The following is a 24907-nucleotide window of genomic DNA, read 5'->3' on the forward strand; positions in this document are numbered from 1 at the left end:
CCACAAAATTAATAAGCGCGTACAAACCTCAAAGCCTCAATTGAAATAAATGAATTCTAAGTAACTGAGTATTAAACTCCACCAAATACGTTTTAAGACGGCACAATAAATAAGCGCTAAATAACGAAATTCTAAGTAACTGAATATGGAACTCCGCTAAATACGTTCTAAGACCACAAAATTAATAAGCGCGTACAAACCTCAAAGCCTCAATCGAAATAAATGAATTCTAAGTAACTGAGTATTAAACTCCACCAAATACGTTTTAAGACGGCACAATAAATAAGCGCTAAATAACGAAATTCTAAGTAACTGAATATGGAACTCCACTAAATACGTTCTAAGACCACAAAATTCATAAGCGCGTACAAACCTCAAAGCCTCAATTGAAATAAATGAATTCTAAGTAACTGAGTATTAAACTCCACCAAATACGTTTTAAGACGGCACAATAAATAAGCGCTAAATAACGAAATTCTAAGTAACTGAATATGGAACTCCACTAAATACGTTCTAAGACCACAAAATTCATAAGCGCGTACAAACCTCAAAGCCTCAATCGAAATAAATGAATTCTAAGTAACTGAGTATTAAACTCCACCAAATACGTTTTAAGACGGCACAATAAATAAGCGCTAAATAACGAAATTCTAAGTAACTGAATATGGAACTCCGCTAAATACGTTCTAAGACCACAAAATTAATAAGCATGTACAAACCTCAAAGCCTCAATCGAAATAAATGAATTCTAAGTAACTGAGTATTAAACTCCACCAAATACGTTTTAAGACGGCACAATAAATAAGCGCTACACAACGGAATTCTAAGTAACTGAATATGGAACTCCGCTAAATACGTTCTAAGACCGGAAAATTAATAAGCGCGTACAAACCTTAAAGCCTCAATCGAAATAACTGAATTCTAAGTAACTGAGCATTAAACTCCACCAAATACGTTTTAAGACGGCACAATAAATAAGCGCTAAATAACGAAATTCTAAGTAACTGAATATGGAACTCCGCTAAATACGTTCTAAGACCGCAAAATTAACAAGTGCGTACAAACCTCAAAGCCTCAATCGAAATAAATGAATTCTAAGTAACTGAGTATTAAACTCCACCAAATACGTTTTAAGACGGCACAATAAATAAGCGCTACACAACGGAATTCTAAGTAACTGAATATGGAACTCCGCTAAATACGTTCTAAGACCGGAAAATTAATAAGCGCGTACAAACCTTAAAGCCTCAATCGAAATAACTGAATTCTAAGTAACTGAGCATTAAACTCCACCAAATACGTTTTAAGACGGCACAATAAATAAGCGCTAAATAACGAAATTCTAAGTAACTGAATATGGAACTCCGCTAAATACGTTCTAAGACCGCAAAATTAACAAGTGCGTACAAACCTCAAAGCTTCAATCGAAATAACTGAATTCTAAGTAACTGAGTATTGAACTACACTAACTGCGTTTTAAGACCGCACAATAAATAAGCACTCAAAAACCTCGATCTAAGTAACTGAATTCGTAGTAGAACACTATTGATCCCCGCTAAATAAGTTCTAAGACCACAATGTCTATTCATGAAATCTGATCAAAAAAAATTTTTCAGCCAGCTGAAAAAAGCTAAGCAAAAAGACAAAGCAGATACTTTGGATATTCAACTCCATGATATTTAACTGAATAACTCCAAATGAACTTATGCTTTTTGCATTACAAGTTCCCCATTATTAGTTTATCAATGATGCTCTTCGTAAAATAAAAGCCTCGGTCATTGTAAATAGTTAAAAGAAAAAATCAATTCTAATATATTCTTTATTTTATTTAGTTATTTGTCATCATACTTCCAATGAGGCCCGTACCAAGAAGAGCTAACAGACTTGGAATATATAGGAAGGATTTTGAATTCATAATAAAAGAAAATGATATTAACTCCTATTTGCGTTGTCTGCTTAGATGGGACTTTTCAAGGTAAAATTAAAGTTACGTATGGCTTCGCCGCCAATTATGACTGCCTTTCCTAATATGCCGGGTTGAACACCTTCGAACTTCAGAATTAGGATTTGAGGCATATTCTTTTTTTAAATTAATCTTACATTTGGGCTAGTGTGAAGTTGAAATTCAAGAAAAAACGTATAATTCATTAAAACATGGCTTTCTATGGGTAGGTATGACTATGGTTTGAATCGGACATTACAAAAAAAACCGGGCATCTACATTCTTACAAAACAAAATAAATTCAACACAAAACTACAACTAGGGCTTACATTCTTGGGTACAAAACATTTCGTCAACCGGCAAACTTGAGCTAATTCTTTCACTAATGTTTCTTTTTAGCTTATAAATATCACAAATAATTGTGGCTAATAAACTTTAGTTAATTTATTCGCCAATAAAAAGAAAGTACTGGTGTTTGGCACGAACCAAATTACAAGTTGTAAGGATTGCCATGTATGTTTTCAGAGGTAGTGTTTTTAAATACCACATTGAAGTTTTCTGATGCATTTCCGTAATAATTGAAGTTTTATGTTACTTTTGTTGCGTGTAAGCAATTTAAAATTTTGTGCGAAGATTTGTTTTGAGTTCGATTTGAATGCCAAATTTGGCAAATTTTGAATAGGAAGAATAAAGATACCTGAAAAACAAGAAGAATAGCAAAAGAAGTTTTCAATTTTCAAAACAGAAAGTATATTTGGTTATTCATTGTCAACTATGGAAGAAAAACGATGAAACTTAAAGTGAGAAAAAAGAAAACCTGGTGAATTTTAATGGTAGAACGTTTATAGCTCACGTATATTGAGCATTGATTAACACATATGAAAGATGGTTAAAAATAAAAAAACGTTAATGGAATAGCGTTTCAATGGCGGTAATTCAAAATGAATTGTGACTAATCAAGTGAGATTATGATTGTGTTCTCTATCCTCTAAAAGATAACAGAATTTCACTTAAGCCTGTTTTTCAGTCATGTCCTCGCTCTATTCATCTTATTAGTGCCTGCTTCGTCAGTCTTGTCACACTGTGTTTTTTTTTGGTCTTATCCGCTGACATGAGTATCGCTCTTGTCTGACAAGATTGTCTATTCTGTGACTTGATACTCAGTGTAGTTTGGCCATCAGTTTCCTTGTCCTGTTGTCAAAGAGACAAGAATGAAAAAAAAACTCTAAAAGAGGTGACAAGACTGGACAAGAGTGACAAGACTAGATGCAGAAAAACGAGGCTTTAATAGGGTGGTAATTCAAAACTGAATCTTCACTAAGTCAATTGAGATTATGATTCCAACTTCACTTGAGTAAGGGATGATTCAATTTTGAATTACCACCACACTAAATGAAACTTTTCGAGGACAGACATGAAAATCGTAACTCTCACTTGACTTAGTGACAATTCATTTTGAATTACCGCCATATCAAAGGAAATTCTGGCATCTTTTTGAAGATGGAAAAAATTCTGTGTTCCTCACTGCATCAGCCTACCTCTTTGCAGAGGGTAAGCCATGAAACACAGTTAGGATGTGTAGCCTATTTGTAACTCAAGATACTGAAGACTATATATTTTGGTAGAAAACCTGCTGGAGTTTGGCGTGTTATTGAAGAGTATCTACAAGGGCCCCACCTAAACAGACAGATAACAGTTTATTTATCTTTTAGGCCTTAGGGCGTTTCTATTTTCAAATAATTGGAATAGAGAGTATAAACATCGGAATAGAAAGAATAAGAATTGGGACAGGAAGGAGATGATTAATGCAAAGAACAATAAAAAAATTATTACCACACCAGAAAAATGAAAAAAAAAACACCGAAAATGCATTTTTTTTCAGGTTTTGACAGCTCCACTGGAGGAGTCTTTGACAACAGAGTCACGACCTAACATACATAAGCTATAAACATTCAACCATTAAATTCACCAAACATTCTTTTTTTCTCACTTTAAGTTTGACCTGTTTTGGTCCATAGTTGACATTACATAACTACACAGATTTTTACAAATAACGACAAAAACGTGTTTAAAAAAAAATACTGTTCAAAGCGACAAATTAACAAATTGGATGTAAGAAAACCTTCAATAGCCATTTGTTGCTTTCCCTAAAAAAAAAGGAATGGTTAGAAGAAACAGAAGAAAAGAGCACTTACCTTCTTGACACGACTGTAGTAACAGACTGTGGGGACGATGCATGAGCATGGAGACTTGAGTCAGGAGTCCCTTGAACACTTGCTTCTGGAGTCAAACTGTTTAACACATCTGAAATGTTTAGGTTAAAAATGAGAAAAATGGCTATAATAGAAAAAATACCAGGAAAATTATATACAAACTATGCAGTACAAAAAGTAATGAGGATATTTTTTTTTTGGGGGGGGGGAAGGAGTCTGAGCCAGTCATGAATTAACACAAAACTTTCTCCTTAAAGTAACACCAAAATCTATCAATTTTTAACAAAAACCACCGAATACCCCTTCGTTTAACAGTGCAAAATATCCTTGCTTGATGAGAAAATCCTGTCGATAGAAGAAAGAAATTGTGCATCAAATTCGGGCTCTATCGACAGAACAAGCGTCGGACTAGTATATGTAATACGTATTTAGACACACACAAAATGTTTATTCTCTTCTTTGTCAACAGGGAAACCTTACATTTGTGCAAAAAATTCAAGACTGGGACAGTTCAGTTCACTTTCAGCATTCATCTTGTCAACATCTATCAAAGATCCGGCAGAACCTTTGAATTTGTAGTGCCAATTACTGTCGCTTTGATTTGACTTTTTGAATGCGTCTGATTTTGTTCACAGAGATTCGTTGTGGAGATTTCCAAAATACAACGGTTTCCCCAGTAAGATTGTCGTTAAATTATATGAAAGTCCTTCAGTATGAACCGTGCTGTCCTTCAGTATGAACAGAACTGTCCTTCAGTATGAACAGAGTCCTTCAGTATGAACAGAACTGAACTGTGCTGTCACGGATGCATTTTTACCCTAACGCTGTTTACAAATCTCATCGACTATATCCTTTGAATGAGTAGCCGATTGAACCAAAACCGAAAGCTAGATATTGGGGACTTTCCGGATGCCTTAACTCTCTCATCACATCTCACAGAGAATTTGCAGAAAAATATCACTGAACACAAAAACTCAGCCGAACATTTAATCAGCATGAAGATAACAAAAACATCTGTAACAACGCTAAAAATATTCTGAAAGTTGGTCTTACGAGAGGCTAAGGAATTAAATCTGAGGGGAACCATCAGTGCAAAATTACTACACATTGCACTAGAAATATCTTTGACAATTTAAGGGAATTGTGGAGAAACTCTGCGTACTCCCTGAAACTTAAAATCTGTCACTGCAACAACAACTTAAGCATCTATTTTCCTTTACCCGGTTCCTAAAAAAACACCCGTATCTACTGAGTAGAGACTCGATAAAGACGTTCTTTCTAAGGCTGGACTAAGCACTATTAACATTGCTATTTCCCTCTTCCTTCCCAGTACCGTTATCTTACCTACTATTCTAAGAATATAATAATAACCTCATACCAAAGTGTTTTTCTTGACCCTCCTTCTAAAGGATCCATTTCTATTGGTTAAGGTATTAATAGATCACGTCAATAAGACAACTTCTCTGCCTCACTTTCAAGTTCATTTATAGCTATATATTACTACGACTATGTCGCACAGCAACGCAAAGCAAGCCTTGTCACCTTAGCCATTTTCAATGGCAGTTCTCTTGGTTCCAGTTGCGGCAATTTACTGAAATAACGGGGGTGGGTATTTAATTTTTCAATATCTGGGGGAAACCAATTTTGTTTCTTCAAAGTTTTCTATGGAAATACAGGAAAAAGATTTCATAAAAGATTGCATTACTTTAAGACAGGGGAGGGGGAGAGGAAAGTCTTTGGGGAATGCTCCTGCCCCCCCCCCTCAATTGACGCCATTACTTGGTCTAAATTGACGCTCTGTTAATTTTTCCAAGAAAGTTCGTGGGCCAAAAATAATAATGCCTCACATTATAATTCAAGTGAAAATTCAAACCAGATAAACGACCCCATAACCTCGTGGCATCATAAAATTTGATTACGAAAAAATTCAATGAGTATTAGTGAAGTATTATTGAACCGCCATATTAAGCGACAGGATTAAAGATGAGTCTTGTTTTCAGGGACCGGTTTTAAAGTGGGTTCGATAAAGGTCGTTTTCAGGTTCTCCATTTTCAAATCAGCGAAACTCTAAAGCATCTTACGGGTTCCAAACACATTGGACACCTGTTAAATTAAAACACGCCAGAATGGCATGGTGAAACAAAGATTCTGAAAGACCCAAACAGGGGTATTCAAAACAATAGTCTGCACAATCCGTACCTAACTCCTTGTTGGATATAGGGTGCCTTGAAAATGAGGCTAAGTTCAAAGACGTTTAAAAAACAGTCTGGGTAACAGACCACCAAACGATCAGGATCGTCAAAAAGACACTCAGTATTTTTAGCACGAGACTAGACGGGCTACCGACTAGAGGGGCAGGACGAGATGTGGTCCCCCATATTTTTGCCGCTAACAGGATTTAGAAAATTATGGGAGGGACAGGACCGACAGGATCGCATACCTCCTTTGATTTTTTTTTTTTTTCTTCCCCTTTAAGATTTTGAAAAATACCTTTTCTAGGGCGTTTTCATTAAAAAAAATACCTTTTTTCGGTATTGTTATTGAAAAAATCAAAACAATTACATATGCCGGAAAAATGGCAAATATAACTAGCTGAAAGATTAGTTGAAAATAAAATATAGTAAATTCGATATTTGTTCTAATTCTGAAGCACAAATTTGAAGGAATTTCATATTTCCTAAAACGAGAAATAAAGCAAAAATATGGTGCACAAAAGGGAAGCATGACAAAAATGGAAACCTTTTCTTTACTTTGAGCGAGCTATCATCTCAACAATGTACCTAAACACACAGTGAGGGGGGGAAGCACTTTTACATAAGAATAATACCTGAACTACCCAGGTTAATTTATGCCTTTTCTCTGCTCCGGACTCAGCCTCCGCCTGGCCTGAGTTCCCTTCATCTCAACTGAGCAAGATCTTTGAGCCATCTATTCAAGGCTAGAGGGGTATTCAAAACAATAATCTGTAAAACCCGTACATAACTCCTTGTTGGATATAGGGTGCCTTGAAAATGAGGCTAAGTTCAAAAACGTTTAAAAAACAGTCTGCTTAACAGACCATCAAACGACACGATCGTCAAAAAGACACTTTTAGTGTTTTTAGCACGAGACTAGACGGGCTAACGACTAGAGGGGTACGCCCTACAATTAAAGGAAAACATGATTTGTGGCTTTATTATTCACTCTATTGGGTTTCACATTCCTGCTTTACCAGATGAAGGTACTCCCTCTTGGTTTATCTTTTTTTTATCTATGATAATGAGATCCATGACAGTCTCTAAGACGTCTCTCTACGATGGGGGACAAAAAAGGTTGTAAGATCGAGTCTTACAACTTAGTTACAACTTACTTACCGATCTTACCAACTTACTTACAAACCACTTACCGATCACAAAAAGTAAAACTGATGTTTAAAATAGAATGTTGTAGTTAGACAATATTTTTAATTCTTCTTGAGTCTGTTCCTCAAAAAAGGGTAAAAAGAACTCAACTTGACCTGTCATTGAAAAGGTCAAAATACCACCGAAAGGCAGCACCCCTTAATCGAGATCCATATTCATCTACAATATTTTTTAACATCAGCGCAAAATTAATTGATTTTCTTAACTGCTAATTTGAGAATATATTAAAATTAGGGTGCAAACGGGCTCCTTTTTCTATGGACTTCGATATTTATTGACAAAGATATGTGGAATGGAAAACATATATCACCGATTTGCGGAAGCTTAAAAATGTATTTTAAGCAAGTGGCTGCCCCCCCCCCGACCTCCCACTCTTTCCACCTGAACTGCACATAGGAGCACCATTCCTATGAAATTGTTAATAAAAAGACACAAGGACGCAGAAATGGATCATCAAACGTCCAATTCAAAAGTAACCTAAAAACAACACTGAATGTATAGTGAAGACAGACACAGTTTTGGCGGTTTCATACCTGTAACTGGAGCGACACCTAAAGAAGACAATAGAGCATCCAATTCCTTGTTCTGATCCAGTGATGTTGTAGTCCTTGATGAGAAGTCTTCAGCCTGAAGAGAAAAATATAACTATTAACAAAAATAGAATCAGATGTATCTAGATCAAAATCACTGGAAAACTGAGATGACTTTCAAAGCTGATTTCTGAGAAAGGAAGAAGTTAACATCATTTAAGGCATTTCTTGGTGACGTTCCTAATTAACCTTATCGATCAACAATCTGTTTTGGCACACATAATTGCTGATCAATAATTCTGCTCTAGCGACGATCAGAGGTTTCGCTTATCGACATTGTGGATGAAAACGACCCACAATTGGAATCGTTTTTTGTCGAACTTGATGGTTAAATTAATCAGGAAATTTCAAGGTAGAATAATCATGATGATGATTTATTTGGTGGAGGAGAAAAAACAATTATTTTGCAATGAAGGTTTTTAGGTTCGTTAATAGCATGATCTTCTACCTAAAGTAAGACACGGAATGGTACTTCCTTTTGAATTATTTCCCATCCAAAGGGTACTCAACTGTAATGAACTTGAGAAAATTTTGCAGCACAATATAGAAAGTTTCAGAATTTAATCTTAAAGAGAAAATCGGACCAAACACGGGAAGATTACGAAAGGGAATATGACCCTAATTGAAAACCCCAGAACAATGATTGATTGACTTCGAAAATATTCCCATTTATTTCCAAGAATAAAAAAAATGGGTTTTGCGAAAATTATTGTTGATTTCCAGTTGTAGATCACAATCTGTTCTCACGGTTACTAATCGACAAATAACAATGTGTTCGCCAGAATAAGTCTACTGCTTTCCAGCAAAATCATAAGTCTGCCTACATTTCTTTTAATTTTAAAGAAATAATATATTTCTTTAAATATATTTCTTATTTCATAAGTCTGCCTATGTTCCTTTTAATTTTACTTAGTGCATTAATTTGTAATCTCTATCCACAACCTTTATATCTCGGGGGCGGGATGTGTATTTTATTGCATATGCTGATGATATTATTTTGTTGAGCCGTTCTAAAGCTAGTATAATCGATAATTTTAACATCGTTTCCAGTAAGCTTAAAAATAGAGGCTTTTCTATCAGTATTAATAAATGTCAATATTTCCCAATTAATGACAATAACCAAGCTGAACTAATTTGCAACAAGAGTACTTCATTTCCGGTTTCTGATACTGATCTTTATTTGGAGTTACCTTATTGTGCTTCAGCTCGAAGCTTGAAGTCAATGTTAATTTTAAATATTAAAAAAAAAATAGAAAGGCATTTGGCTCAATGATACGGCTTCGAGGTATCATATCGTCATGATATTTTAGTTTCTCTTTTTGGCGCAATTGCCCTTCCGCATGTTCTCTATCCTGTAGTTCTTTTCGGAGATTTTAATTTCTGCGAGTTTTCTTCAATTTGCGTTTACTATTTTAAATACTGTAAATTTTTACTTGGTTTTCCAATTTGAGTTAGGAGTACCAAATTAATTTTGAAATTTAAAATTAAAGAGCCGTTGGAAGTGGCAAGGATTAAGAGGGATAATTTTTACCATAAATCTGAAAACTTTTTTGTATGCTAAACCTATTCCCTTTTTTCCCCAGAATTAAAATAATGTTTGATTTTACGTTGCTGAGCTTTTTTTTCAGTTGTTCTGTTTAGTTTGTTGATGTTTGATGTCTGTTTTTTTTTCTACGTATTTACTCAGTTATATTATTAAGCTAATTTAAAATCTTGCGAGAAGCGACTGGCTTTCGAGTAACAGTCGGAAATAAAATCCTATCGGACCTCGACTTTGCGGATGATGTGGCACTTCTGAAAAAAAAACAAGCAGCGACACCAGGAGCTCCTTAACAAAGTGAGCGTTAAAGCGGAGAAAGTCGGCCTAAACATCAACATAGAGAAGACTAAATCAATGACAACATCAGGCTCGCCAGTCGAGCTCCTGTACAAAAATAGCAGAGTCGGAGAAGTCCAGGAATTTCAGTACCTCGAAAGCTGGGTCGATTACACAGGAGAGGTGCAAAATGAGGTCAAGAGAAGAATTGGCATAGCAAACGCTGCTTTCAACAAACTTCAGCCAGTATGAAGATCAAAGAAGTACTAGCTTGCACTAAAGCTGCGACTTCTTAATAGCAATGTTTTGTCTGTGCCATTGTATGCCAGTGAGTGCTGGAAACTAGATGTTAGGACAGAAAAAAGACTCACAGCCTTCGAAAATATGTGCTTGAGACGCATGCTGAATATCAGTTGGCGCCAAAAAGTCAGGAACATTGAGGTCCACAGAAGAACTGGCCAGCCGCTTATTACTGAAGTGATTAAGAAGATGAGATGGAGCTATTTTGGCCACGTCCTTCGGATGGAGGACTCCAGAATCCCGTACCAGGTTCAACAGTGGCAGTCACGTGGGCGTCGACAGAGGGCAAGACTGAGAAACACGCTCAGACACACGTACGAACGTGATCTACGCAGGGCTCACACATTACCGAGGCTTCGTCGATGCCCTATGTGCCACAGATGGCTCAGGATCTAAGTACTAAGTAGGTAATTTAAAATCAGTTGTTTTGTTTCGTTTGTTAATGTTTGTTTCGTTGTTTGATGTCTGATTTCGTTTTTTTTTTTTTTTTAATCAGTTTTTTTGTTTTGTTTGGTGATGTATTTCAATTTGTATTTTATATACTCCTCAATTTTGAGGGAAAAAAATAAAAAAATATTGTATAAACCGGGAAATGTAAGGTTAAAAACTTGATGGTCCTCCTTTACTGCTTGTGTCAATAGCATTATGTGAACTTTTACTCTCTCCATTCAACCACAACTCTAAACCGTTCATGCTTAGATGCACTGACTACTTGGGCAGAAGGAGGGTATCCCACCCCTACATACTGTCATTGACAAAAGTAGCTTTTAATTTATTAAAGACTTACATTAAAGCGTCAAAGAGCCAACTTCGTGTATATAAACTAAATTACCGGAAAAAATGAGCATTGTTTCAAAAAGACTAAAGGTCTTTGTTGCTTTAGTACATTACCATCAATTTCCTTTAAAATGAGCCATTAAACAGCACTCTAAGATGTTCCAGTACCCCGCTATCTGAGGAAAAGAAGTAGAAAAAAAAGATGTCGTATATGCGGAATATCGTGGTTGCAATGGGTTGATTTTCGAGCCAGTATATTTCCCTTGTTGTTCAAGCCAATGGACGGTAAGTTTCCTATCTATGAATTTCGGACAAGGCGGTTCTAATAGTGTACTTCGTTTTTTTTATTTGATTTTCGTTTTAGGATTTATGGACTATTTCATTTTTTACTATTGGGCGTGATCGTCCCTTACTAGGTTGCTAGCTATCGCTGCAATCCGGATGTAAAACAAATTTCATCATATACCCTTCATAACACGTTGGGATACATCCCTTATTAAACCCTCTTGTATTGTACTGTATCGGACTGGCGACACTGCTCTACTACTAAGGTCCTTGCGTCGGCCCTGCAGTGTCTTTCTACAACTGGGTTCAAACGCTTGGTCCTGTATTAGCAATCTGAGTTCAGACCCCTTGCACCACCCTGGACTTCACCCTCTTGTCTTGGTAACATATATTTAAAGTTCTAGCTTTGCACTTTTGCAAAGCTTTTTGAAGTTATCAAGTATTTTGCAGTAGGTTGCATCAAGACATGGTTAATTGTAGACAGAGAACGTTTGTTGAGGCTTCACTTGAATGCTAACAAAAAGAAGTTCGTTTTATGCAATGGGTTCAATAACATAGTAACAGATCCAAGAATATCCAACCACCATTTCCGCTCCCTTTATCTCCTAGGGCACCCCCGAAGGCCGAGATAGTACTGAAGTTTTTAAAATTGTTATAATAAACAAAATGATTGAAAACAATAAAATTATTACTCCATAAGTGAAAGATGAAAATCTCAAGGGCAAGCTCCACAAATTATAAAAATGCCCTAATTTAAGATAAAAATACCATCAGCCTTTACTATTGTGGCCTTCTATTAAACATCTTTTATACGTTTTGGCTCTTTATTGTTTCAACACATTGTTTTGAAATTGTTATATCACTGGCCCTTAATAGTGCCTTGGAATATATCCCCTATTAAAACACAGGAGGTAAAAAAGAAGAATTATTTGCCAGTTTTTTCAAATTTCCAAGGAGGATCTGCCTTGTGATCAATCCCAAAGGCAGATCCCATTTCACCTTTGCACAGGTATATATAATATATATATATATATATATATATATATATATATATATATATATATATATATATATATATATATATATATATATATATATTACAGTTAAGGACAGACCAGTTGAGTGCCAAACGGAGATCATTTGGGGAGGATTTCTGCGTGGGGTCATTTCCTCTACAGTTTTTTAAGAACTAAATTTGCAACATAATTTCCATACAAAAGACAAGAAGAAAAATATCATGCTGAACCCCTTTGAAGTTCTGATCGCAGGGTTTAGCCCCTTTTCCTGAGTGCCCAAATCCATTTTTTCCATTCAGAAAAAACATTGTCGACACTTACAGGATGTGTAGAGGGGGTGAGAAATGTACTGAGGATAAGCGAAATTTTCAGACCCTAGCGCTTTGAAGACCAAAAATATATAATAAGTCCTAAATTTAGAAGATGCAAGAAATATAGCATTGCCCATTTCTGGCAAAAATGCCTTCTTTGCAAACCATAGCATTTCTCCCTTCCAGAGAATTTTTCCAGGCTCGCTCCGAAGAAAAGAATTCATAGAAGCACCAACAGGCAGAGGGAGGGGGGTCAAAATGAAACACCTCTTTAAATAATCAAATTTTCATTTCTTTTTCTGCTGGAGATTCCTTTGGGTCACGGCTAAGCCTCAGCATTGTTTCTGTTTCTGTTCTTTCAAAAAAAAAAAAAAAGAACAGAACAGAAAGCTGAAACAGGTCATCTGTTTCTGTTCTGTTTTTTAACCTGTTTTTTTTCCGTTTCTGTTTTTTCCTTTTACCGAGTGCTGTCGGTTACGCTATTGTCTAGCGAATAAAGGTCGGTGAGCTTTTGCGCTGCTATCTGGCAGTGAAAGGTCAGAGCGTCTGGATAACAGAAGAAGAAAACGAAAAGAAAAGAAACAAGTCAAGCATGGTCTCGAATAACAAGGAATAAACGATCCAGAGAAGGAAACGGTTGGGCGTAATTTTGAATTTGCATATTTGTGAATAAACTTAAGTGATCAGAAAAAGTTAGCCACCCCAGGTCTGAACTGACCTAGGCCTAAAACCTTAAAAACTCCCTTAAACAGTTCTATCTTCATTCACAAAACAAACATTCATCGTAAAGCTGCCAGACCCCTCTCCTCCAAAAATTTTTGTTCTTCTGAGCGGTTGCTGCATGAGCAGGTATCTAATAAGAAGACAAAAGACCGATTTACTTAGGCATTTTTTTTGCAACTTGAGCACTCTTTTTTTAATATTTTCTACTAAAAAAAAACTTGGAAACACAAAAACCATTCCAAAAAACGATCTTCTATCTTCCATTTGTACCTGCTCAGGCATCAATGATTCGGAAAAAGCAACAACTTTGATCAATCATCTTAAGAATATTGACAAAATAAAGGTGAAGTATCTTTTTCTATATTGCTAACACCCCAAGAAACAAATTATTTAGTGAGGAATCCCGAATTGCTGCTTGTCATACAGAAAAAGATTCGCTTTCTGAAATGAGAAGTTGGAAGAACAGCACAATATCCAAAGAAGTTCTGGCAATATCTCAAGGAAATGAACTAGATATATTCGCACTATGATGCTGCTGCGCAACTGTAGAAATCAGATGAAGTTGACAAAGCCGTGTGTAAAAACAGTTCTTGTAGACAAGATACCTCTGTCTGTATTCGACAACAGTGGTATGCGTGGACTTGTTAATACTTTGACCGGTGGCCTGTTCTCTCCATCTCCTTGTACAATCAAAGAGAGACGTCTTTCAAGCAATGAAAAATAGAATTACGAAGTTGAAAGCATACATGAGAGAAGCCAAAAAAGTCTTGTTGACCTTTGACTTATACAAGAGGGGGCTACCTGGTAGTAACTGTGCACTACCCCAAGCAAATAAGTGGACAATGGGCCGTCCAGAGTTGTTTTTCACGTCAAGCGCTTGAAAGTTAGAAACACAGCTGAAAATGTAATCACAGCTATCAGAGTATCCCTGAAAAAACATGCAACTGAAGACAAAGTATTTTGTATAGTATTAGATTCTAGTCCAAATATTGTTAAAGCCTGCTACCTTGGGGGAACTGAAAGAACATGATTTAGTCATTGCCTTCATCTTTGTGTAGCCAATGCTCTCAAGTTCTGGGTAGAAATTGACGTAGGGTAAGTAGTTGAATGTGAAGCTGATGACAATGATGATGAACTCGAAGAAGGCTCTAGTAGAGAGCAAGAGACAGATGCAGCCGAAGATGGCCTGCCCGATGTCATAGATCAAGATATTACTAACACCGTATCTGAAATAGATGACGTGTGACAAGTGCACCGAAACCACATGTAACTCTCGAGACAGCATTAGAGACATAGTGCCAATGTAAGTTGCATAAAACTTTTAAGTTACTGAAAAAATCAAATGTCCAACATGACATATTTGAAGGGCTTTGCAAAGACATAGGACTGAGAGGTCATATACCTCATGACATGAAAGTTTGCTAGAACAGCACACAAACCATGATTAGTTCCTCCCTCAGAGAAAGTTTTCCCTTCAGAAATTTTATAACCTTAATGTTCAAGATATTGAGATCAGAAAACTGGAACTGTCATAGCAGGACGGTTGATTCTTCAGAGCCCATCTAGTTGTTTGTGCTCTTTTGAAGAGGCAACTAAAATTGCCAGTAGATCAGCCTACGCAACATTCAGAAAAGCGCACATGCTGGTAAAGGGGATGGTAAGCTTCTCCGAGGCAAGATTAGCAAGCCAACTCAAAGATTTTCCCAAGGATCAGCTCTTATTTCAGTTGAAGAAGTACTTTGTTCACAACCCTAAATCCAAACTGGAGCTTTGCCAACGTGCAGTTTACTTCGATCCATTTGCCTATCAACGACTTAGGTGGAAAGAGTGGTGACCAGACAGTCATTCACTAGCTTACTTAGCAGCTCATGTGAGCTCGCTCCCTTAGGTGAGAATAGAAATATGAAACAAACAGAGAGACTGAGTGAAGTTGATCACTAATTGTCTCGGTTTCAAACATAACAGGACTAACACCATCTGTCAAAAGATCAGATACTGCAGCAGATCAGTATACGGGATATATAGTCAAAGCCCATGAAGTGAGAATTCTTGTCTATCTTGTCGAGCGCTGATGAAATTGCTTTAAAGTTGGTCGAGAACAGAGCAAGAAGCTTGCAGTACCGTTAACTTAGACCTTGTAACAACTTAAATAAGGTCAGGGAGTTTGCAAAGAAGTGGAAAAGGGTTTATAGTACAAGTCAGTAGAAAAGGTGACTCAAGTAATTTATCAGTGTCTGTATTCAACGAATTTTAGACACCATGGATGCTGCAGTAGATGCAACCTTGTAAAGAGCAAATCTTGGCCCATAGCAACTGAAAATTAAAAATGTGTTTATATAAAACTATTCTATGCAAAAACATTATTTGATGCTGATTCAGGAATGCTAACTAGTACCCACGTTATACTTCACTGTAAATCTTGAGCACAAAAAATTTCTCTTATTTTCAAATAAAAGCTAGAAACCTCTCGAAAATGACGTTGGATCAAAATAAAAGCTACACTATTGTATTCGCCAGCCAGGGGAATACAGTCCCCCACCATAAAAACCAAAGAAGGTTGTATTTTACTATGGATAGCAATGGGGGAGGGGGCAGCTTGGGGGAACTTGTTACTTAGGACGAAGTTTGAACCTCAAAACTGATTTGATAAAAAATGTATTGATCATAGTGCAAAATGCATATTAGCAATGAATTATAGTGTAGTTTGTTTCCATTTCATTCGAGGCTGTTATGCTTTTGTATTTGAAAGACAAGTTTCTTCTTTTCATTTTATATTCCATTGTTCAACATCTTGAGGTGACAAGAATGAAATAGTGCTGTGCCCAGGTCCTCTAATACGTTTTAGAATCACCTGTATAGTCGGGGTTGTGTCGTATGTGCATGGGGTTGATTATTTTTGTTTTTTCTTTCATCTGCTTTTTTCCGTATCTATTTTTCTGAAAAACAGAAACAGCGCCGAGGCTTGGTAATGCCCATTGAGGGGATTGCTTTAGAGGCTGTCCTGGGGTGGGAGTGAAATTATAATAAAAGTGAATTCTGTATTATCAGAGTTTTTAAATTTTGTATGATGGCAAGGGTTCTTTGGACAAAACTCAGGAGGAAATGTGGCTCCATTCTGCCTGTAGGTATATGTATTATAAATAAAATATATGGAAAAGATAACATCAAGATTGACAAATAAAATTATAATTTATAAGAAATACTCCATTTATTTTTAAAGAGCCCCTGGATTAACAAATTATCCATTAAATAAGCAAGATAAAAACAGTGAAGGATAAGTAGGCTGCATCAGGAATGCTCATGCCATTAACTGCCGCAAAAAAAAAAAAAAAAAAAAAAAAAAAAAAAAAAACTTGCCTCTTTTTTTTCTCGTTCAAGTCTTTTTCTTTCTTTTTCTTCTCTCAGTGCTTGCAGCCTGGCCTTCTTTTTCTCTAGCTCTGCCTTTCTATCTGCCATGATAAGTGGTCAATCTGAGGAAATGAAGTATGTACTGTAACAAGCATCTATATATGATTTTCTACTTTGTATTAGCAGTTGTACATTGCAAGTAAACTGAAGAAATGGTACAAGACCAAAAACAGCATTTTATCAATGTTACAGTACCTTTCATAAGAAAACGAACAAGTTGAATAATATTTTTCATTAAATTACGTCAAATATAATAAGCTTCTTCATTATTATGCTATCATCCTTTGTAAATGCATTGTTTCCAACAAGTGACACACTTGTTACTTGAATTAAAAGCAAAGCTTCTTGGGCTTAGTAACTGTTTTACGTTTGTAATAGTTTTTTCTTTTAGTATTAATAAACTGATCGATTGAATCATTGGAGTTACTGGAAGAATTTATATTTTTTAAGCTCCAAATATAATTGAAACCAAATAAAAAACTTAAGATGATTTGGAGTCCAGACAGGGAAAATTTTCATGATTAGTTAAATGGATATTTTGCGAGCAAGATTACATAAACGTGATGAGTATATACTTTACTTGACTTGGCTTCAGTGCATAGAGAACAGAGGTGCTAATTGGGGGGGGGCAGGAGGGGGTAAATTGCCATCTCTTTAGGTTTTGAAAATGCTTTTTTTTGTATCTTCATAAAAAATCACCGCCACCCCCCACAAATTTTCTGATTCGTGAGTAGCAGGTATAATTACCTTTATTTGTCTCCAGTGTGCTCTTTTCTGGGCAAAAGTTGTAGCTTCAGGTGAGTCAACCATGGATGACACCTGCATATCTTTCTGCATGGTCTTCCACTGGGACGCTTCCAGGTGTTTGCAGTTGGGTAAAAATCAAAGATGAGTTGTGAGGGTGTTTGACCTTACAGGCAAGGTAGATGGCCATATCAAAACAGTAAGCAAGACCAAAGGTACTCCGACGGGTATGTAATTTAAAGGGCAAGAGACTCTCCAAGTTCTCTACCTTTCAAACATTATGACAAAGTAAGTTTCGTAAAGGTTTCTTGTCTGGACAGTATCTAGCTTCATTGTCTGGGTCATGGGCCATATCTCTGACAAGTCTGGCATAAGCAGAGTATAGTAGCATAACCTAACAAAGCAGATTATATTTGTGTGCTGGTGAGGCAGCTGATTTGCAGTTTGTGAAATATTACTGTGAGAAGAAAAATGGAAACTACATTTGCCTTTGCTGCCCTTACTGATACCTCTTCATCTTGATTTTCATTTGAGCAGAAAATAAACTGCTGGACTATCTCAACATTCTGGTCACACATATCTACATATGTTCAGGAGCCAGTTGGTGCTATGTGAACAGGCATTATCTTGGTATTACACAGTTTACTTTTGGACCAAGTTTTCTGCAACAAAAGCCAGTGTATCCAGTGCAGTTTTAAGCTCAGCAACACTTTAGCACATTTATACCAGGTGATCAGCAAACTCGACATCCAACAGAACTCTTCCAGCAAAATCAATGCCACAAAGGTACAGAAAAAATTAAAAAACAAATAAGTTTACAGAATATATTTTCTGACATAAGACTATTTGAGTTATGCTCATTTGCTGGAAAAAGCAAATGTATTTAAATTCAAAAACATTTTTGTTTAGACTACCATAACTTTGGTAACTACAGAAAAATAACAGAACTTTAGCAGTTATTTTAGAAAAATAACTTTGGGTAATAACAGAAAAATGTATTCCTCAAATTTTTGCAAAGGCCCAGATCGGTTCAATCCCACCCCCAAGAAAACATAAGGTTCTGATCTAGAATATTTGAGAAACAAAACATTTTGGGGCCAGTCTGAGCCCCCCTCCCCTGGATAATCTAGAACTGTATGCCTATGCTTCAGAGGATCTTCCACATGTACACAACAAAAATGCACTAAAGAGGAGTATAAGAAAATTAAAAGAAAAATAAAAAGGGCACAGACAAAAATCACACACAATTCTTGACAACTTTAACTTTCAAGCACTCATTAAGCATCCAGTTCCACTTCCAAAGTTTGTGTAAGGATATATAGACTATCTAATTAGTCCATTCACCTCTTTGACTCCACAAAAATATCTTTAAATAGAAATAAAAATACCTTCCAATCAGTCAACAACGACTTCTCCTTATAAAATTACTTAATTTTAATGATGTGTTGTGGGAAATGCATGCACTTGAGCTGCCTGACTCCAGCAGTTTAAGGCCTTTAGGCCGGCCGGTTACCTATACGGCTCTTCCCACTCACTCCTGCACATTCTAGAACTATTACTGTATCGATCCCTCTTCCATTGTCTTCTTCATGCTTTAGTACATGGGTCACACATTATAAGATTTCCCAACTAGCAATGCTAGGTACTTGATAGATGGCAAGTCAGTGGAAAATCGATAATTCTGTTGCAGCAGTCAGCAAATCTACGTGACAGTTTGTCCATTTTTTGACAAATCTCAAAAACATCATACCATCATGAAATGTAACAATTACGAGTCCAAATGGGCCTACTATGAAAATACTTGCAGAACCTAAAGAACAGCAACCAGATTTGCTTTTTATTAGATGCAGAGAAAAATTTCCAAAAAGGTATAAAAAACAACACATGCAGTGCAAAAAACACATTATATGGCCCTTTACCCTGGTGAGAAGACCATAAGATCTTCTCAGTTTCTCTTTAAAAAAAAAAAAAAATAAAATAAAAAAAAATAAAAAAAAAAAAAATTAAAAGCTGCCTACTGGATCTAATTGAGGACCAAGTTGGTCCTGCCTACTGGATCTAAAGGCCTAAATACCTAAGAAACTGGAAGAAATTAGATTGCGGCAGGACCAACTTGGATTGTATCATTGGAGGCAATCTCCAGTCCAAAGACAAGAAACTCTGTTTTGGAAGTAGCAACTGAAAGACTGATTTCTTTCAGTCCAGATCAAACAATATCAACACCATTCTGGAGTGCCCCAAGAATATCAGCCAAGTAAACTCATCTATTATAGAACACTTAAGTGTAAACAAGTTATTATTGCCTAGCAAATATGGCTTCTGTCCCAGTCAGACAATCCTGATAGATGCGTTTGAATATGTCACTAAACTTATAGCATTGGATACCCAGTTATATATATATATATATATATATATATATATATATATATATATATATATATATATATATATATATATATATATATATATATATATATAAATTACTATACTATATATATAATATAGTTACGTATATTACAAACTTATATATATATATATATATATACATATATTATATATATATATATATATATATATATATATATATATATATACCCCGGCACCGCACCGATGAGGGAAGACCGGCGGCGGCGGGGCCAAAAACACGCCGCGCCGCCAGTAAGATGTCGGCGGCGCGCCGCCGGCGTGCCCAATGGTGACCGCAAACATTAATGTTTTCATCAGTATTTCTCAAATAACAGCTTAAATTTAGAACAGTTTCAAGCCTATTCATGAGTTCAAAAATTCACAAGTCGCTGGCTGGAAATTGGTCTTCTTTGTTATTCATCAAGAGAAGTAGAAATCTGGTAGAAACGAAATGGCTGTGGCGAAACAGAACCCTTCCATAATACGAGCAGTTGAAGTATCTATTAGCTATGTATTCTTAACATAAATAATTATCAAAATTAGCAGTTTTTTACATCAAGAAATGCTGCATACAAAACTTAAAATACCGTGTCACAAAATTCGTCTGTTATCCGAGTAAAAACTTTGAATACAAGTTTGAACTTTAAAGCTTCATCTGTTTATAATGTCTCTTGCCTATATATGTTTTGTCGCCTTTAAAACAGTTGAAATGGACGACTTTGATATTGATTTTTTTTTTCTCTTTTAAATTCCTAAAACGCCTTTTTGAATTAAAAACTGGTTTTCAATAACAATTTTAAAAAAAATGCATTTTAAATTTTGTTTTGGCTTCTTTATAGAATATATGTCATGTAGGCTAAGGCTGAACTGCTGTTTTTTTTTGCTTTTGGCGGCTCTTTTGGATATTATTCATTTTTCTTTTGGGGATTCATTCCAAGTTATAAACTCATAAATACCTACTATTAGTCAAATTATAAACTTAATGTAAAAGTAGTAAATTTGTTGAATTGAAAAATACCTGGTGAACACTTCACATGAGAACACATCAATTACAATGAAACAAAAAACGCCTAACGGTTCACTCAATACGAAGAAAAAGTAATTTTCAGGACTTTGCTTAGATAAAAAACGAAAAGCTCATCCGTTTAAATATAATTGATTGAAATAATATTAAGACCGAAGTAGCTCCAGGGACATTTTGGAACTTTCTTCCCAGTTCGCCACTTTTTATCCTGGCAAAATGTTAGGACACATTACTATCAATTATTTAGGTTAAGCTTTGATTTCCAAATGCTCATAAAAATTGCTAAGTTTAAGAAAGTCGCAACAATAAGTCACCGGTGGTCTAAATACTCAAAGATTCTTCTTTGATCCCCATCCTGGTTCAAAGCTTCTGCTACGGTAATATCCATGGAGATCTCCACAAAGTATTTCAGTTTAAAATAGGTTTCAAGCGTAGTTGAGGTATCTTTCCTATATTGCTTTACTTCAAAGCTTTGAAAAAAGTGTTATAATATTCCAAATCTTACATTTGTTATATCTTTAAACATTTTTAGTATCATTTGTGGGGTGATCGAATTTTTTAAAACCACTGTAGATACGTAAGAACGTTGCAACATCTAGTACCCTGAGGTCATAAGACTGTCAAAGACTCCTCCTTGAGCCTCCCAAATTGAAAGCTTTTATTATGAACTGGCCTTTTAATGTAACTTGGGCGCTGGACCAAAGGCGTCATTGTCACTCGAGCGCAACGTTAGGTGGGGATGTGGATATAGCTTTCTTCACACAAATTCGTTTTAGTGAGGATCTTCGTGGTACTTATGAATGGATATTTTCAAAATAAACCCGTTTCATGAAGAAGAAAAATATGTGTTGAACATAAGAGTTCCTTTCTCTTTGGACGATAAAACTGTGCTAGTGTTATGTCAAGAATAGCTCACGAAAATCTTGTTAATTTATGTCAACTTTTCAACTTTTTGGCATCCTTACTTTCAATGAGAAAAAAAAAATTAAGTTACTACCATTACATTAAATAACTCACTATGCCCCCCCCCCTCTGAGTTCTACCTTTATAGGATGCTGTCTCAGCTTTAAATAAAAAAATAATTAACTTATTAGCATCCCTTCTTAAAAAAAAAAAAATTGAGGTATTATCATTTGGATATGATAGGTCCCTATCCCCGCCCCCTCTTAATTCCTCTTTGATAGGATATTTTATAAACTTTAAATTAAAAAAAACTCTTTGGCCTTCCCGATTTCAATAAAAAAATTTCGAGATTTTATCAATGAAATTTAATACCTCCCTACCCTCCCCCCTCTGGATACCACCTTGGATAGAATACCGTCTCAACTTTACTTTAGAAACATAATAGGCGAAATAAACTATTAGGTCAATATATGCTTCAAACCAATCGGCAAAATACTGTTTAACAGCTAAGCGCCCGTTGAAAAAAAAATTAGGGCTTTAGTAAAGGAGCATAATGACAACAACAAAAGTGTCAAAATTATTCAAATGTACCACAAATTATTGGAAAACTGAGTCGTATATGGGCCGTGGCAATCAAAAATATCCAAATAATCTAATTAAAAGGGAGCACACACAAAAGACAAATTAGGTTAGTTGCCTTTAAGAAATTGCAAAATACCCCAGACAATGAACACGTCTCAATGGGGTGTCCTGGTTCTCTAAATATACGTCTATGGTTTCCCGGCGAATTCGATACAACTTTTTTTTTTCTCTACTTTAAATGAAAAAAATAATTATCTTTTTGGCATCCCTGCTTTCAGTAAAAAAATGAGGTATTATCATTTTCAAATGATAGCCTCCTATCCCCCTCCTTATAGGTAATAATTTAAAAATTTTTTATTAAACATATTTTTGGTTTAACTTCCCGTTCAAAATTGAATTCACCACCATTGTCCAACTATTTTTATATTGCTAAATTTTGTCAAAATATAAGGTTTTTTTTTTGGGGGGGGGGGGGTAATAATGTTTAAGAAAGAAGATTGTATTTTATATCAGGCGTTCAACAATTGAGTATTAAACATTAAGAAAATCTTATCTAAAAAAAGCAAAAGAAAAAAAAATCTGCAAACTGACAATTCAGCTGTAGAAACAATCTGTCGGCTATCAATTTCAAAATCCAACTGAATGCTGAATCTGTATAGTAGTGAATGCGTTCTATTATTCTATTCAACTTGAAAATAAAATTATTGATTTCGAATGATGCAAGAAATAGCAATTGGGAATCTGCATTCGAAATGATTTAAACTAATTTCCTAAAGATGATACGTCTTATGTCAACACATGAAGAACTCTGCATATTGCAATTGCATATCGCATCTGTCTGGTTTTTATGCAAAGTAACAAAAGAGACGAAAAATAGTGAACAAGAGAGTCGTGAAGATTTATGGTGTGCAAAATAATATTTGGCAGGGAAAGTCCCTGGGGATAGATTGCGAGGACTGGCACCGTCACTATATGATTTTCGAGGACTCAGAGAATAATATTTTTTTTGGAGGGCACATAGATTTTGTGAGAAATACCCGAAAATTCGGGGATTGTGCAAGCCCTGTTTGTTTTCTACTCAGGGGAATCGAAATGCTAAACCACATGAGAAGTAAAAGCTCTAAGTTTGCGGTTGACGCAATAAAGAATTGCCGCAAAATTAATTTAAATTCGATCGAACGCCGCTGCCTCTGCCTGTGGCGGCACGCCGGCGGCGTTACGACATTTCGGCGGCGTTCGATCTGGCCTCTTGTCAGTAGCGTTTAGTCGATCCGCCGGCGCAGCGCCGGGGTCTAACTGTATATATATATATATATATATATATATATATATATATATATATATATATATATATATATATATATATATATATATATATATATATATATATATATATATATATATATATATATATATATATATATATATATATATATATATATATATATATATATATATATATTTTATCTATATATATCTATATATATATATATTTTTTTTTTTTTTTTATATATATATATATATATATATATATATATATATATATATATATATATATATATATATATATATATATATATATATATATATATATACTATATATATATATACATACATATATATATATATATATATATATATATATATATATATATATATATATATATATATATATATATATATATATATATATATATATATATTTACTGGGAGCCTGGCAGCCAAAGGGCCACAGCAATAAGCAAGCAGCAGACTTGTATACATTTGATTAATTTGATAAATTTTTTTACTTTTTTCTTTACTTTTCTTTGAAAAACTTATTTTGTGGAAAGTTTTTTTTTTAATTAATTTATGTTCGTTTTATACTGACATAGTCTTTTCAAGGAAAAAGAAAATAATACTTTAAATCTTTTCGTTTTTTTCAGACTTTATAGTTTGGCCTGCTATTTGTAAGCTGGAGAAAAATTGTCAATAATTTTTAACAACATACGCCCTTTGAAAAATCTGGACACAAATAGTAGTTTTTAATTTAGTTTCATACCTCCTCTAGTTTATCTGAGATAGATCGATCGTTACTATGAAAATGTCAACCCTTCCAATCACTTTTAACTATTAAAAAGGGCATAAATTACAACCCTTGCCCTGAGAGCTGTGAGGGGGTTGTCATCCTCAATCACCTAATTTCCAGAACTTTCAACTACGTTAAAAAAACGGCTATCTCAAAATTTTGATTGGCTGTGTATGGGGAAATGGTGGAAGTGAGAGGGGTGTTAGTTGCTCTCCAATCACTTTCAACTATTAAAAAAGGCACTAGCCCTTTCAATGTCCAATCAAATTTTGAAGTTTCTATGACAAATCTTTCAATAGAACCTTATAGGCCCCCAGGGCTTAACTTAAAACCCTGGACCGCAGGGCTGGGTGTCACCCTTAAAGACCTACTTTGCAGAACTTTTAACTAAGTTGAAG

General features: G+C 35.2%; 1 protein-coding gene across 6 annotated transcripts in view; it reads right to left on the bottom strand.

Moving 5' to 3' along the window:
• Positions 1-24907, bottom strand: part of sw (cytoplasmic dynein 1 intermediate chain short wing) — a 96478-nt gene that overhangs the window by 54347 nt on the left and 17224 nt on the right. For all 6 annotated transcript variants that reach the window (XM_089101737.1, XM_089101734.1, XM_089101733.1 and 3 more), the window contains exons 2-4: positions 16732-16844; positions 8090-8183; positions 4138-4246 (exon numbers count right to left, since the gene is read on the bottom strand). In XM_089101737.1, the coding sequence (XP_088957863.1) occupies positions 4138-4246; positions 8090-8183; positions 16732-16830 (302 nt within the window). In that variant the 5' untranslated portion in view covers positions 16831-16844. The remainder of the gene's footprint in view (positions 1-4137; positions 4247-8089; positions 8184-16731; positions 16845-24907) is intronic.

The sequence above is a fragment of the Artemia sp. Qi Xiang Cuo genome, chromosome 15 (genome assembly GCF_049724085.1).
Source record: "Artemia sp. Qi Xiang Cuo chromosome 15, ASM4972408v1, whole genome shotgun sequence".
NCBI classification, from domain to species: domain Eukaryota; kingdom Metazoa; phylum Arthropoda; class Branchiopoda; order Anostraca; family Artemiidae; genus Artemia; species Artemia sp. Qi Xiang Cuo.